Below are 14,716 nucleotides of genomic sequence, written 5' to 3'. Positions count from 1 at the left end.
TAACTTTTGATCAAACGATTGATCGGCTAAGCAAGGAACCTCCTCTTGGCCTAGGTTCTTTCACTTCCTCGGGCTCAAGGATGGTTAGGCTTCGCAAGGATGTTTTTGTGATTTTTAGAGTTTTAAGTAAAAATAATGCAATTAAACTAAATGTGCGTTTAAACGTCAAGACAAAAATTAAAGTGCGACAAAATAAATCAAAGTGATAAGTAAAGCAAGAAAGAAATAAAAGCAATAAGAACGATACGAATGATAAAATAAAATAAACTTGGAATTAAACTTAATTGAAGTGCGATAACAATGAAAAGCAAAGCAATGAAAATAAACTTGAATTTAAATGACAAGAAAATATAAATTGAACAAGAATTTAAACTTACACTAGAAAAAGGAAGAACTCGCTACACTAAGTGCATGAAAAGTAAAATCCTAAGTCTAGGAAAAGAAAAGTGCGAGATGAAAGATAGGTTTGTCTGTCTGATGTTGTGTGTCTTCTGCCTTCGTTTGGTGAGGTTTATATAGGGCACCGTTGGCCCATGGGCTGGCCATTGAATGGCCAAATGTCAACTCTTTTTAAAATCTTTCCTTTTGAAGCCCTGTTAAATCAGTGGGATTGCATTGATGGAGATATCCCGACATGCTTGATTCTTCCTTGCTTTGGAACATTTTGACTTATTATCAACCTCTTTGATTTCTTTCCTTGCAAGGCCTCCGTCACGTGCATATAATCCTCCGAAAATCCTAGGCTTGAATTTGTGTCTTGGGCTTAGACATTTGATCTCTTGGCATGACATGAGGGTGTCCTTCATGACCTTTGAATTCCTGGAGCTCTAAAATTTACAACCTATAATAAATAAATACACAACCTCAATTTCTCAAGCATATATAAATTCACAATCGATTCCACTTCTCAAGCATTCACAACCTAAGAAAATTAAAGTTACAATTCCAAACATTCCAATTAAAGTTAAACTTCTCAAGCATTCCAATTCCAAATCCTTTAAAGTTACAAACCAAAAGCAAAATGAATTAAAGTTACAACCAAAAAGGAAAATCCAATTCAAAGTTAATTAAAGTTACAAACTAAAAGGAAAAATGCAATACACCAATGTTACAAACTCAAGTGTTGGTGGTGAGTGGATTTGAAGAACCCCTTTGTGTTGTTTGAGCACCAATGCTATCTACAAATAAAACAACATAGTTTAGTACATTTTATTATAAGAAGAAGCATAAATAACATTAGCATAAATAAACTAATTACTTACAAGTTGTCATATCTTCCATTTCCTTGTAGAATTCAACCTCATCATCCGTTGGTTCTTTGTAAAAGGAAAATTCGTCCGCTCTAAGCCAATCACTAGTACACACTAATGTCTCTACCATTTTAGGATGCAAAGAGCTTCTAAAAGGATCCACAATCCTCTTGCCTAGGCTAAAAGCATTTTCACTAGCAACCGTAGAACTTGGAATTGCAAAGATATCCTTGGCAACTTGTGAAAGAATAGGATATCTTGTTTGGTTCCCTTTCCACCAATTCAAGAGATTGAATTGTTTACTCAAGGGGCTCTCAAAAGGATCCGTCAAGTACTTATCCACTTCATTGAGATCGAGAGAGAGAGGAAGAGATGAGTTCGATTCGGGTCTGTGAGAGAGAACCTGATTTTGAGAGTTGAGAGAGAGAGAGAGAGAGACGAATGGGAATAAGAGAGTTGAGAGAGAGACGAATGGGAATCAGGAGAAGAAACAGATTCCAGGTTTTCATCTCACGGCTACAGAGAGAGAAGAGAAGGGTTTACAATTTTACTTAATTATTCTTAGAGTATAGCCGTGCGGCTATACTTTGCGGTTTGCGGTAACCGCAAATTTTGAAAATCAAATACCGCAACCGCAACCGCAAATGCGGTTCGGTTCTTAATACCGCGATTGCGGTTCGGTTTACCGCGATTGCGATTTTATTGCGGTAAAATATCGGTTGGTTTTTGCGGTTTTTCGGTTTAAAATGCCACCCCTAGTCAAACCTTCAACCCGACTTGCAAATACCTACAGACTCCAGCCTCCACAAAAACCCACAAGACTCCTGCCCAGAAAACTTGTAGCTTCTGGCCGCCAAAAACTGGGCATCGACTGCAAAAAATCCAACAGCATCTTCCAGGACAGCCCAATTGCCAAAGCCCCAAGCCTCCTAGCGGACCCGGTTGCAGCAATTCTTCGAAACCTGGCCGAGATCTCCTAAATTCTCCAGTGGTTCTGGCCGCCTTCTAGCATGCCATAGCCCTCTGGCCGTGCCCAGCCGCATCTCGCTGCCCAGTTTCACTAGCTGCCCTACGATTCAAGGCTCGGCCACAATTCCACGAAAACTCGGCCCCATCTCCTTGGGCTCCATCCATCGAACCCCGGCCGCACTCTCTGAGCACCCAAAATTCAACCGCAATATCCTTCAATTCGCGCTCCCAATCTCAGCCACGAAGCTCCTTCCAAACTGGGCTCCAAACCTTGGCTGCGAAGTTCCTTTAAGCTGGGCCCCAAACCTCGGCCGCCAAGTTCCTTCAACCCGGCCGTGATTTCCACCGGCTGTGGTTTTCATAAAGTGCATATATTGGATGGATTTGCACCACCCCCAAACACCATGCACACAAACTGTAATAGTCTGATCGGTAATACCAAGAACATCAATGCTTACTTTATCATTTTTCCAAAGTAACCATAGACCTCCTGAAAACCTAGTAGCATCAACAATCTCATAACAAGGGAAACCAAGAGACTTCACCATAGAAATAGCTGTTTGGCCACAGATTCGAGGTTCACATAAAAACAACAAGCCTATATTGTTTCTATGATTCAATTCCATAAGATTCACTCTAAACTTGGTGCTAGCAGCACCCCTCACATTCCAACATAACATATTCATAAAAACAGAATATGAAATACAAGTAACCTTAGGGCTACACCCTATAATCCAAAAGTCATATCTCCAGCTGTAGTGAAGGTATTGCTAGCTAACTATCCATGTGGAGCCGGCTCGTGGCCATACAAAAAAGGTCCATATTTTTTTATAGGCAGTCCCTGTCATGAGTCGAATCCCTCAAAGCATCCTCTTCATAATTTGTATCTAAAGGTTCCTCTGGATTAGCACTACTAGTCGCTATATTGGGTGGTTGATGCCAAAAAAATGTAAGCCTCTTCTCATGAGATGCATTTTACCTAGAGAACCAATTAGCCAACAATTCTGTCACTAACACCTTATTCGCAATCCTCTTCCCACCAACAATCATCTTTCATAAGAAGCCCAATGACTAGCTGAAGACTCACCATGCCCAACCCCTTTCTTGGACCCAACAATCACAGAGTTTTGTGCTTGCCCATTTTTATTCGATATATCACTCAACCCCGTGCCTAGTCCCAACTTTAGCTACCTTGGATTTAGTCCAGACTTTTTGCCCAGCACCCTCACCTCTAGTAGGTAATTAAGTAGGCATAATAGCTTGTTTATCACCCCCATGCCCAGATGCCTCAACGTCTCCAAAATTCTCTCTTACTTGCCTCAACTTTTCAAACCTTGAGCCCTGGCTCTGGCCTCCTGAAACCTTACTGCCTCCATATTTAACCACCACCTTGGACTTCCTGCAAGGTTGAACAATCATCCATGGCCCCCTTAGCTCCTCCATTGTATCCACAGAATCAACTTGCCCCATCTCAGCATCTGGACCCGTTGGATTCTGTCCTTTGGTAGACCCTTCACCAATGTTAGGAGCAGAGACATCAGCTTTCAGCTCACAGTTCTCCCTTTTGTGTCCATACTTTCCACACAAATAACAGATATCTAGAAGCCCCTCATATTCTATATTATACCATTCATTATTGATTTGGACAAAGGCCTTTAGAGGCTTTGATAAGTCCAATTTAACATATAGCCTTGCAAATTTTCCCCTATGCTGTGCAGTTGTTAGAGCATCAATTTTCAGAAGCTTGCTTAGTAGGTTACCAATTTTCTTCAAAGCACATATGCCAAAGCATTCTAGTTGAATTGCAGAAACACGAATCCACGCCACCATTCTGGTAATAGTTGCAGAAGTTGGACAAAACCCATGGCGCCATTTCAGCATTACCAAATACTGGCCTGCAACGATCTGCAACGATCCAGGGACCGCCAGTCAATACAAAGTGGAGATCCTCTTCTAAGTCGAACTTAACGACAAAGTAGTCATTAACAAGGTCAACCAATTTCCATCCCCATTTTAAGCTCCACTTATGTTGCAGACATGCATGGAGGTAGTTATAGGCATGAGATCTACCAAGAAGCCTAATAATTAGAGCATTCTTCCAAGGTTCACAAAGGTGTGACATAGCTCTATCTGAAAATTGGATGCTAGGGCCATGAACACCTCTCGAAATCACCACATCTTCATCATAATTCAAATCCTCATATTCAACATTCAAAGAGTTCACATTAGTACCAGCGTTCTTGGTCAAATTAACCTTCTGCATAAGCTTGTCTCGAAAAGTTCAAGACCCAAGAGCCTTTGGGAACGCTTGATTGTTATCCAACTCAATCATCGGACTCAAATCACTCTCAGAAGGCATCGAGTCCTCTAAGGCTCGGCTCCATTTGTGCATCCGAAAATCCTTCATAAATACCTCTGGCGAACCTTCTGTCATGACTCATAGACTGCAAGGACACCAAAATTGAACTTAGGCGAGTTGATTTGAGCCTAGAGACCACCAGCATGGAAGCTTCGAGCCAATGACTGTTTCGCACCCTAACTTCCTAGAGAATATCAAGAGCATATGGGCATGTTTTATTTCAGAGTGTTCTTTATGCACATGCGGGTTCTATTTTAGAGCGTTCTCTCTTGACTAAATACTTGGGGATGCCCTTAATTCATTCTCGTGTGACTAGGAATACGCACAGGAGCTTGGTAAAGTAGTCCATAAAAGGTTGGCGTCTTGGAAAAGTAAGTTATTATCCATTGCTGGTTGAGCCACTATGATCTAGGCTGTCACTGCTGCAATCCCTATTTATGCTATGTAAACTATGAGGCTACCTATGAGTACTTGTGAGGAGCTAGATCGCTTAAATATAAACTTTTTCAGGGGAGGAAGTGACAAGAAATAGAAAATTCATTTATGCCAATGGGATTTGGCTTGTCACCCTAAAGCTAAGGATGGTTTGGGATTTAAGAGAACAATTGCTATGAATCAAGCTCTCTAGGCTAAAATTGGGTGGCGCCTCCATTGTAAAAACCAAGGGTTATGGGCAAATATTTTTGAGGGAAAATATTTAAAAAGCTAGTACATAATGGATCCTTCCTTGAAAGAAAAAAAAAAAAAAAAAAAAGGGCGTTCTGCTACTTGGGGGGGGATTCTGTATGGGGCAAAGCTTCTTGGGCAGGGGGTGATATGGAGAGTTGTGGGTAAAGGTGATATGATCAAGTTCTGGAAGGATCACTGGGTCATTGAGAAGCCCTTGTTACATTAGGAGGGTGTATTGAATTCTCATGATTTGGAATGTATGTGGATAGCTTTGTGAAAGATGGTTGGTGGGACATTGACAAGCTTCGTGGTGCTCTTATTGATGAGCTTGTCTAGAAAGTGATTGATACTCTTGTTCGGTTTAATAGTAATTTGCAGGACATTCAAATTTGGTGATCTGCGGCAAATGGGATATATTACTGTTAAAACTGCTTATGAGTAGTTGGTTACTAGGCATGGCTGGAGCGACCCTCTAGGAGCATCTTTGGAGGTTGAAAGTTCCCCATAAACTAAAATTCTTCTTATGGTTGGTTTGCCAAGGGAAATTCTTTCTAATGAGTAGAGGTATAAAAGACAACTTACTATGGATCCCTCTTGCAGCATTTGTGCTGGTAGTTCAGAGATAGTTCTTCATATCCTAAGAGAGTGCCCACAACCTAAGGAGGTATGGAGAGCTATTTTGCTTCCTTTGCAAGTCCCTCATTTCTTCCAGTAGGATTTGTAGCTTTGGTTATCTTGCAATATGTTTAATAAGAACAAAGGTTGTACAGGCCTGCCTTGGAATACAATTTTTGGTTTTACTTTTTGGTATATTTGGAAGTGGAGAAATCATTGTGTTTTTAATAGTGAGGAGGCTCTACCTTATTGCCCCAAAAATACTATATTTGGAAGCTGCTAAGGAGTGGTTATTGCATGTTTATGTGTCTCAACCTCAAAAACTGAACGTGTTGGTTTCTCTTGTTTGGGTTCCACTTGATGTGAGATGGTTCAAACTGAATGTGGATGGTTCTCGAAGATTTTCTTGTGGCACTATTGGGACTGGAGGGGTACTTCGTAACTGTAACGAGGATTGGGTTGAAGGCTTTACTGCTAATTTGGGTCAAGGGTAGGTTTGGGATGCTGAAATTTGGGGTCTATTCTTTGGTCTAAAGTTGGCCGTGGCTCGTAACCTCTCTCATCTTATTGTGGAGATGGACTCTGTTTTTTTTTTTTTTTTTGGGGGTCAACCAAATGGACTATGCTTTAGTGGTGCATCTCATACAAATGACTAATCCCATTCTTTTCCAATCATGCAGCTGGTGTAATTATGGTCTGCAGACATATATGATGGCTTAAATAGGTCAGTGTCAGCTTCATCATATCTATCGTGAGAAAAATTGTGTTGCAAATTGCTTGGTTAATGAGAACTTCAATCGAGATTTGGGTTTCTGTATTTATGATGTTTCTCCTAGTTCGGTAGCTTCTTTTTTAGTTGATGGTGTGTTAGGGGTGTCTTGAACCCGTTTGATTTGTTCTGAGTCTGTTTAGTTTGCTTTTGGGGTGTTAACCCCCTTTTTTTCACCCAAAAAAAAAGGGTGAAAAATACCCTATATGTTATATTTTATTTTGTCAAGTTTCCGATGTGGGACTTTATTCTTCAACAAATTTCAATAATTAAAACTTACCATAATAAATATAATATTTGAATTAAGTTGATTCCAATACCATCGACCCTTAAACCAAGAACCAAAACTAAAAATGAAACCAATATATGTAGATTTGGGCTATAATTAGTTGGTCAAGGGTATACCTTCTTGCCCATGAGTTGGGATCCCCTTCTCATAAATTAGAATAGTTTGGAATATTATCTTGCGAAATAAAAATAATAATGAAACTCGATCAACCAATATAAGGAGGTGTCTTGTGTTCGAATCCACGAAAAAAGAAAAAAACGAAAAGAAAATGACCAAAACATAGTTAGCCCAATTCAGCATTGTGGCTCAATAATTAGAGCAAGTCCAGCACAAGGGGCTAGCCCAGGCATGAGGGGGCCTTAGGCCTGGAAGGCAGCTCCAGCCGGCAAGACCTAGGCCGGGCAAGCCCACGGAGAGATCTGGCTCTTCGTATTGCCTTTGGGCAGCTGACGTCAACGCAAGAATTTCAAAAAAATTATACCTTTGGTGTGTGATGTGCCAACAGTAAATTTTTTTTGAAAATCTTGTCCTGACACTAGCTTTGCGTCAGCGCAGCCAGAAACCAATAGCTACAAACCACGTGGCTTCTCTTGGAGGCTCTGATATGAAAATATCATCCAATCCAACGACATCTCGTTCTTTGGATTAAAAAAAAAATCAAAAAAAATCAAAAAAAATTGTAAAAAATGTTATTTAAGGCAAAACAAAAAAGAGGAAAACCATTACACATGGCTCCTCAAGTGAACAATGCACACAGTCGGTTCCAGTGGTGCGTTTCGTGTAGGAAATAATGACATTATTGCGTCCCCCAAAGGAAAATACTCCCCCATGCCGTGATACGGTGGAATTGCCTCCGCCAATGATTGAGTCGTCCTTGTACTCAATTGTGTCGGACTATGTCACTATGAGGACCGGAAGTATTTCAATTATATGATGAGTGAGATATGAATTTTATAATAAATATGGACACATGGCAACCGAAAGTCTTATCCGAAAATTTTATTTGAAATTTGAGATGTGAATTTTATAATAAATATGGATACATGGCATCCAAAAATCTTATTCGAAAATTTAATCTTAAAATTTGAGATGAGAATTTTATAATAAATAGTGACACTTAGCAACTGAAAATCTTATCCGAAAATTTTATCAAAATTAATCATTTAAGTATAAAAAATAGAAAATAAATTAAAGTGAATAGTAATTGCCCTTGCCCATACGGTTGGAAACAAAATTGCAAGGGCTGTCACTATTCACGTGAATAGTGATAGCCATTGTCCATAGGGGTGGAAGTGCTCTTAGGTCCATTAGTTTGTTAACCAACTCGTTACGCCCATTGATCCACAACTGACTGGCGGGTAGTATCGGCCCAATCCAATCTGTTAGCGGGTCCTGGAAGGTCGGGTTTAAATTTACCCGCAGCTCGTCAAGCCCGTTGAAGAATGCAAGGAAGAAAGCAATAGGAGGGTGTTTTTAAAGAGGAAGAATCTCCGAGACTCGGACCGAAGAAAAGAAGAAGAATCGGGTCGGGCATGTCAGCCGCTCCGAATTAACTGAAGAAATCTAAAATTGGTTGAAGGAGGGGGAAGCCATGAAAGGTCAGGCGTCGAGTTCCTACAAAGGCGCTGTCAAGTTCAGGATGTGAGTTTTTCTTGCATCTTATTCTTCTTTTGTTCGTTTCCGTTTTCTCTCTAGTGTTTTGGTTTTCTTCTACGAATTATTGCCAAATTTACCTTATGTATACAAATTACAATGGACAGGCCGACAGCCCAGAATTTAGTACCGATTCGCTTGGACCTCGATGTCGATGGCCAAAAGTTTAAAGACACTTTCACTTGGAACCCATCTGGTAGAAATTGGATTTTCTTCATTTTTTTAAATTATATTTTTTAAAATTTGACTCTTGCCCAGTTTGCAGAAGTTAATTATGGGTTTTGTTGTGTGGTGATTGATGGCAGACCCTGACTCAGAGATTGTGGTGTTTGCGAGAAGGACAGCAAAAGACTTGAAGCTTCCTCCGGGTTTCATTACAGTCATTGCTTCTGCCATTCAGGTTGGCACTTCAACTACGTCAAATTTTCCCATCAAAGTTTCTACTGAAAACTAAACACTGATAGCTTATGACCATGTTCTCTGATCAGTCACAGATTGCAGACTTTCGGTCGTTGGAAGGCCAAGATATGTACCCGGGCGAGAGGATTGTGCCAATTAAGGTTACCCCTTGTCATATTATAACTTGATTATCTGTACTGGCAAGTGGCAAACTTTCAATGCTTTTGGCTTATCAACAAAACTGTGATGTGTTATTCTCAGCTTGATCTTCGAGTGAACCATACTCTTATTAGGGACCAGTTTTTGTGGGTGAGCTTCAACAGTCGTTTGTTTCATCTTATCTTTTCAATACCTCCTGCTCTTACACTTGGGTTCATCCGTTTCGAGGGATTTCAGGACTTGAACAACTTTGAAAGTGATCCTGAAGAGTTTGCTAAAACATTCTGCGGAGATTTAGGTATTCAAGATCCTGAAGTGGGGGTAAGTCATCATATCAGTTTTTTAAACAAATGCAAAGGCTTTTGATTTGTGTCAAAGTTGGAATATTGATGTCTTTCCAGTTTGCTAAAAGAAGCGATTCTCTTTTTGCAGCCTGCAATTGCCTTTTCAATTAGGGAACAACTGTATGAGGTTAGATTTTGTTGCTTCTTCGAACTATTATGCGTTTATTATGCTACCTTTATATGAGTTACATTATGCAAGTCATGTGAATGAACTTTTTTATATGGATTCACTTACTATGGTCTTTTTTGTGTTTCATCTTCTAGATTGCAGTTCAAAGTGTAGCATCAGCAAGAGAAAACAGAATAAGCAAAAAGGGACGCCGAGGGGCTGAGTATACTCCAGTCAGGTTTGTGTGTTTGACTTTTAAAAAATACAATGAAAAATGAATAAAATTTATTTTTTGCCCCCTCCTTGCTGTTAAACACAATTTATTTTAGGATAGGAAGAGGGTATATGCATTGTAAAGCCTACATGATAGTATATATGTCATTAACTCTCTCTCCGAATCTCTCTCTCAGTAAAGCAGGTAGTACTGGATTGGACCTGGTGAAGTTATTCGGTCAAAAATCTAGTGTTGTTCGGTATGTCTTCTAACTGTGCTAGGTTTTGGGAATTTCTTAAATTGGAAAGCTTCATTGTTTATGCTAAAAATGCTACCATTGCTGTTCTTTGGAGTTTATGTTTGTCTTGTGGCCACTGATATTTAGGTCCCTCTTCACTCCATAGGTTTGGTTTTCTAGTTTTTCCATTAGTGTTCAGGGATGCAATTCCCTAGGGATCTTCATTAAGCTACCTTTTAATGGCCTTCCGGCAACCAAGATCATATATTTTCAGTAAATCTTCCTGGGATAGCTATACTATGAAATTACCATTTATTCAAAACACTTTTTCTTTCATGAATATTTAAAATCAATTTCCCGTGGCATATGAGATGCTACAACCTTGACCTAAGACAGAAGATATGTTGGCATACTTAATATAATTCTATGGGTTAAAATCATCTTCCACCCATTACAGATCCCAACAGCTTATCTTCTTTTAGCACAATCAAGAATAGTCTTCTGTGTTTGGCTTGCCAGAAGAACTTAAAGGTGAATGAATCTTCACGCCTTACATTTGAAATTCACTGTTAGTGTTCCAATAGCAACAACTTTACTCATAATCACCAACTCACTCTTGTTTCTATCTAATTCAAGGAGAAAAATGCTTTGACAACAGGGCAATGGGCCTATGTTCTGTATCTTACTTATTTCGAAAATTAAATTTTGGTTCATCTACATATAGCTACTTACTAAATTGTCTATCAACCACTCTGTAAATTTAACATATTAAAGTCCCCATAAACAGTGGAAAAATGAAACCTTCATTCTCATACTTTACCCCCCTTCAAAGCTCTTGAAGATACTAAAGTCAATACTTTGCTTGAATGGGTTTAAACCTGTCAAAATACATATAGATATTAAATTCCTACATGCCTTTCCAAACTCATCCTCGTAAGTGAAGAAAAAAAGTTCAAGGTTGAGCTCAATGTTACAAGTACTTCCCAATGTAGTGCCCCTATATTATGTGTTCAATATCAAGGTTTTTACTTCCCCTCCATCTCTTCAACATCATTTATTTCATTTCAACCCTCTGATTATGATTAAATTCAGTACTCTGTGCTTAACTTTTTTTTCTTTTAGTTGATAGAGTTGTTAGAAAAAAGTTAAAACTGAGATACTGATAGTGGTTTGCCACTTTGCTCCTAAATGTATCAGGAAAAGGAAGGAGTGGGATGTATACGAGCCCATTGTTGATCTTCTATCTAGCGAGGAAGTGGATGCCCTTCAAGCGAAAGAAGAAAGGCTTACTCGGTGAATGAACACGACTCTGAGGGGTTTTACTTGTAGTTTGTATAGGGCACCTGTAGGTGACTAACTAGGAGTCCAAATTCTACGACTAATGAAATAGGGTACTTTAGTTGACTCGTGAGGTGACTGGATTCTCTGCATAATGAAAATTCGCCAGTCATTTTGACACTAATTCTGGTTCTCTAAGTTCATATCTCAAAGCCTGCAAGGTGCCCCCCTACATATGAAGAAAATCTTCCCTATAACCATTGGATACACTGGATCTCTCAAATCCATTTGTCCCGTGATCGGCACGTGAAGAGTTGGATGTAAGAGGCCTATTGTGTACAATGGTTGCAGGAATTCCCATAACTTGCATTGTGTATTTAAATGCATAAAAATGCAGTTTTGCTTGCGCCCTTGTCTTCTAAAGTCAACTCTTGGTGCATTTACTTTTCCTATAATTCATTACCAGCTTTGAGATATCTTCATTTGTCCACTTGCCGCAACAGGACAATTGATCTTTAAAAGGAAGGAGATGAAGAAGAAGAAGACAGATTCATTCATATCCATCAAGTCTTGGTGATGGTGGTTTTAAAAAGAAGAAGAAGACGAAGGTAGGTGGGTATTGTTTATTTACCAGTGTGAAAGTAGTGACGATCCAAACCCCCAATAATGCATGGACTTTGGAGCCTACCCATAGCTAAATTTCCTTGCTTTTGACTCCTGAATTGGAACCTATAGGGCCGTACACACAAACCAACCAATGCAAATTTATAGTCAATTTGTGTGACCCTTTGTAAGGGCACCGACTTTAAGCCTGACTGGTCCAGTAAGTGATCAAATATGGGGAGCTGCCTGACTGGACATGTTTGAGGACGGCCTTGTTGTACCGGGATGTACCTTTGTTTAATAGATCCAACTGGTACATTTTCTTTGCTCCACCAGTTTCCTCGAAAATTCCTGCTTCACTGTTCCCAGCTCCATTATTTATTTTGGACAGATTATAAGATTAATAACAAATGCAAGGTTCACGTTATTGTTTTTCGTGTAGTTGCATGACAAATGGGTTATAAAAAAGAAAAAAAGGTTTTTGACTCATCTTCTTTTTTCTATCTCCATCAACTCTACCTATCCAAAACTTCAATGTCTTCAAATTATCGAAAACTCGAGCTTCAAAATCAAAATTGTGCCTGCATCAAAACCAATGTTAGAACGTCGTAGACTTCTTGTCATTTTGGGGGGTTGGATTTGAGGTTGAGGATTTGAATCACAGAAGTAGTGTGCATTTGATTGTGAGATTTTCTTTTTGTTTTTGGTGAAAATTGTCAGATATTTTTGTCATACAAGGAAAAAGATAGGAGAAAGACTTTCATAAAACGGGAATAGCTTAACTAATAATGCTATGACATGCATGATAGTAAAACAGTGTTATACCCATCGAAACTGGAATATGTTTTTCTCAGAAGGCAGATTGTAAATGAAGATGAAAACCAAGCATTAAATAATATTTTTGTTTTGTGTGGCAATAATAATAAACAACTTGCCCCATTATCTCATGTTTGGCACTGTGAGTAGATGGGAAATTTTTGGTTTGGCTTATTAAATTTGTTTTCTAGCAGTCACAAGAAGCACATCATATTTATTACAAAAGCAATGTGTTGGATTTTTATTAAGCAGCTGAAAAAAGTAGTTGGGAGCTTTCTGATTTGTTCATAGAATCCCATTCACTTTGTTTGATTTGTTCTGTCAATTATTGCCCACACAAAAACTTCTGACTGTTACTCTATTCAAATTAGTTATCTAACAAATAATCTGGACTATATTTCCTATAAAATAAAATATAAAAGGACTATACAGTAAAACAAGTCAGTTCACCATGCAAAATTGTGACGCTGCAAGTCTTACTTGAGGACCAGAAAGGAGATGAGATGGTAAACTACAAAGAAACAAGAAGAAGAAGAAGAAGAAGCTGACTAAATTTTTTTTCTTCTAAATTTCCATTAATAAATCTCACTGTGATCTTTAATCACAGGGATTGCCTAGTTCATTCATTTAACAATTACAAACTAAAAAAACTTTCCTGAAATCCCCTCTCCTCCTCCCCCCTTCCCCCCCTTCCCTTTTTTTTTTTTCTTGATAGTTTTGAACAGCTGAACAAGTTGATCATCCAACACCTCTATTTACAAGTAATTAATGAGAGCCAAAATGATGCAAGCTAGCATGACCCAAATGGTATACACAGATATGCTAATTGCTGAATTGGGTCTTTCTTTTCTTCTTTTTTCGGTTTTTTCTGTTTTGTTTTTTGGGGATGGATATTGGCCTATTTTTTTAGCCATAGCCATCCATCTGTGTTAAGAAGCAGTGATGTTGCAGGCTGAGGGCTTGGACTTGTCCAGAATAGACCACATCACCTGAACATCTTCATATGAGCATGCCATCACTTCACCATGCAGAGCCATCACACTACTTTCATTCCCTGTTCATAACATCATGGAAGAACACATCACTCACTATGTTCCATATTATGACTCATATACAATTGGCATCAATGCATCATTATCCGATAGACTTGCTTGTCAGACTATGAATTTGAACCACGAATTCTAATAAGAATTAGCCATATCATTGGTCCAGATTCATAATCCGACAACATAAACGTCTTATTATATTGTCAATGTAAGTTTAACAAGAGAACATTTTCTCATATACAGAAAAGTGGTAATATTAATATGTATCTACCTTGCAGCTGGGATTTCTTCTGATCTCTGCCTGGCTGCTGGTTGAAGAAAGTGCAAGCTTTCCTGAATGGAGATGTGATGGTTTTTTTCCAAGAAGGCATGTGTGCTTTTCAAAATTGGTGTTCCAATCAATGTAGAAGCTGATAATGTTGCAGAGCAGTAGCAGAGTTTAGAATATTTTGGACCCAGATGACTTGAATCTCTCAACGCCTTTTATGCAGAGATAGAGAGCTGGTGTGAACAATTTATATAGTTATATTATATATATATAGGAGGTGGAGAGAAAGAGAGGGGCAAGATCCGTGAGATGGGCTTTTTGAGATTAGAGGAACATCACTCTTTTTCATTTTTCTTTATAAATTTTTTATTTTTCTTATCTCATCTCACCAAGGTCGCCGACTGCACCAAAGCACATGGCGCACGCTCCCAAACAGGCCCTTCCCTTCCCTACCCTTTAGACCCTTAACACGTGAACCCCTTTTACTTTTCTGAATGTGACGTATATTATGGGATTTGCCCATCTCACTGTTTCTCTCTTCTTTCTTTGTCACATAATAAGCTAACCAAATTGCCTTTTCACCAAGGCTTTTAGACCACATCACCTAAGTGACTTCGCTCACCTTTACTATTACATTGCATTGCATTACAATCTTTTTGTTTGATGATG

General features: G+C 39.0%; 4 protein-coding genes across 6 annotated transcripts; 2 read left to right on the top strand and 2 right to left on the bottom strand.

The window, feature by feature from the left end:
* Nucleotides 1-3,461: 3,461 nt before the first annotated feature.
* Nucleotides 3,462-4,482, bottom strand: LOC117616013. The gene is made up of 2 exons (XM_034345214.1): nt 4,081-4,482; nt 3,462-3,986 (listed from the first exon to the last, which is right to left on the bottom strand). Exons 1-2 carry the CDS (start codon nt 4,480-4,482, stop codon nt 3,462-3,464), a joined length of 927 nt encoding a protein of 308 aa, XP_034201105.1.
* Nucleotides 4,483-5,830: 1,348 nt separating this feature from the next.
* On the top strand, nt 5,831-6,356 carry LOC117616005. The gene is made up of 2 exons (XM_034345204.1): nt 5,831-5,911; nt 6,018-6,356. The coding sequence occupies exons 1-2, from the start codon at nt 5,831-5,833 to the stop codon at nt 6,354-6,356; spliced, it is 420 nt and encodes a 139-aa protein (XP_034201095.1).
* A 1,977-nt stretch (nt 6,357-8,333) lies between these two features.
* Nucleotides 8,334-11,788, top strand: LOC117614982 (chromatin structure-remodeling complex protein BSH). 3 transcript variants are annotated; one of them, XM_034343942.1, is made up of 10 exons: nt 8,334-8,561; nt 8,681-8,769; nt 8,879-8,973; nt 9,062-9,133; nt 9,234-9,281; nt 9,369-9,452; nt 9,564-9,602; nt 9,740-9,822; nt 9,995-10,057; nt 11,234-11,788. In XM_034343942.1, exons 1-10 carry the CDS (start codon nt 8,512-8,514, stop codon nt 11,331-11,333), a joined length of 723 nt encoding a protein of 240 aa, XP_034199833.1. In that variant the 5' UTR covers nt 8,334-8,511; the 3' UTR covers nt 11,334-11,788. The 3 variants fall into 3 exon arrangements, with proteins under 3 accessions (XP_034199833.1, XP_034199832.1, XP_034199834.1); XM_034343943.1 differs by having other exon boundaries at nt 8,387-8,561; nt 9,068-9,133; XM_034343941.1 differs by having other exon boundaries at nt 8,385-8,561; nt 9,234-9,452.
* Nucleotides 11,789-13,593: 1,805 nt separating this feature from the next.
* LOC117615011 lies at nt 13,594-14,351 on the bottom strand. The gene is made up of 2 exons (XM_034343972.1): nt 14,051-14,351; nt 13,594-13,787 (listed from the first exon to the last, which is right to left on the bottom strand). The coding sequence occupies exons 1-2, from the start codon at nt 14,148-14,150 to the stop codon at nt 13,663-13,665; spliced, it is 225 nt and encodes a 74-aa protein (XP_034199863.1). The 5' UTR covers nt 14,151-14,351; the 3' UTR covers nt 13,594-13,662.
* Nucleotides 14,352-14,716: the final 365 nt, after the last annotated feature.

This window comes from Prunus dulcis, chromosome 1, assembly GCF_902201215.1.
Source record: "Prunus dulcis chromosome 1, ALMONDv2, whole genome shotgun sequence".
Lineage (NCBI taxonomy): Eukaryota > Viridiplantae > Streptophyta > Magnoliopsida > Rosales > Rosaceae > Prunus > Prunus dulcis.
Note: the sequence above shows the minus strand (reverse complement) of the source record. Positions and strands in the feature narration are given on the sequence as shown.

Bases quoted from the DNA above. Each gene is read 5' to 3' on its own strand.
- LOC117614982 (XM_034343941.1), top strand. From the start codon at position 8,512: ATGAAAGGTCAGGCGTCGAGTTCCTACAAAGGCGCTGTCAAGTTCAGG. The intron at 8,770-8,878 runs GTAGAAATTGGA...GATTGATGGCAG, and splicing joins TTTCACTTGGAACCCATCTG to ACCCTGACTCAGAGATTGTG. The intron at 9,453-9,563 runs GTAAGTCATCAT...CTCTTTTTGCAG, and splicing joins TTCAAGATCCTGAAGTGGGG to CCTGCAATTGCCTTTTCAAT.
- LOC117615011 (XM_034343972.1), bottom strand. From the start codon at position 14,150: ATGCCTTCTTGGAAAAAAACCATCACATCTCCATTCAGGAAAGCTTGC. The intron at 13,788-14,050 runs GTAGATACATAT...TGTTATGAACAG, and splicing joins GAAGAAATCCCAGCTGCAAG to GGAATGAAAGTAGTGTGATG.
- LOC117616005 (XM_034345204.1), top strand. From the start codon at position 5,831: ATGGATCCCTCTTGCAGCATTTGTGCTGGTAGTTCAGAGATAGTTCTT. The intron at 5,912-6,017 runs GTATGGAGAGCT...AAGGTTGTACAG, and splicing joins AGTGCCCACAACCTAAGGAG to GCCTGCCTTGGAATACAATT.
- LOC117616013 (XM_034345214.1), bottom strand. From the start codon at position 4,482: ATGCAGAAGGTTAATTTGACCAAGAACGCTGGTACTAATGTGAACTCT. The intron at 3,987-4,080 runs GTTTTGTCCAAC...TGTGCTTTGAAG, and splicing joins ATGCTGAAATGGCGCCATGG to AAAATTGGTAACCTACTAAG.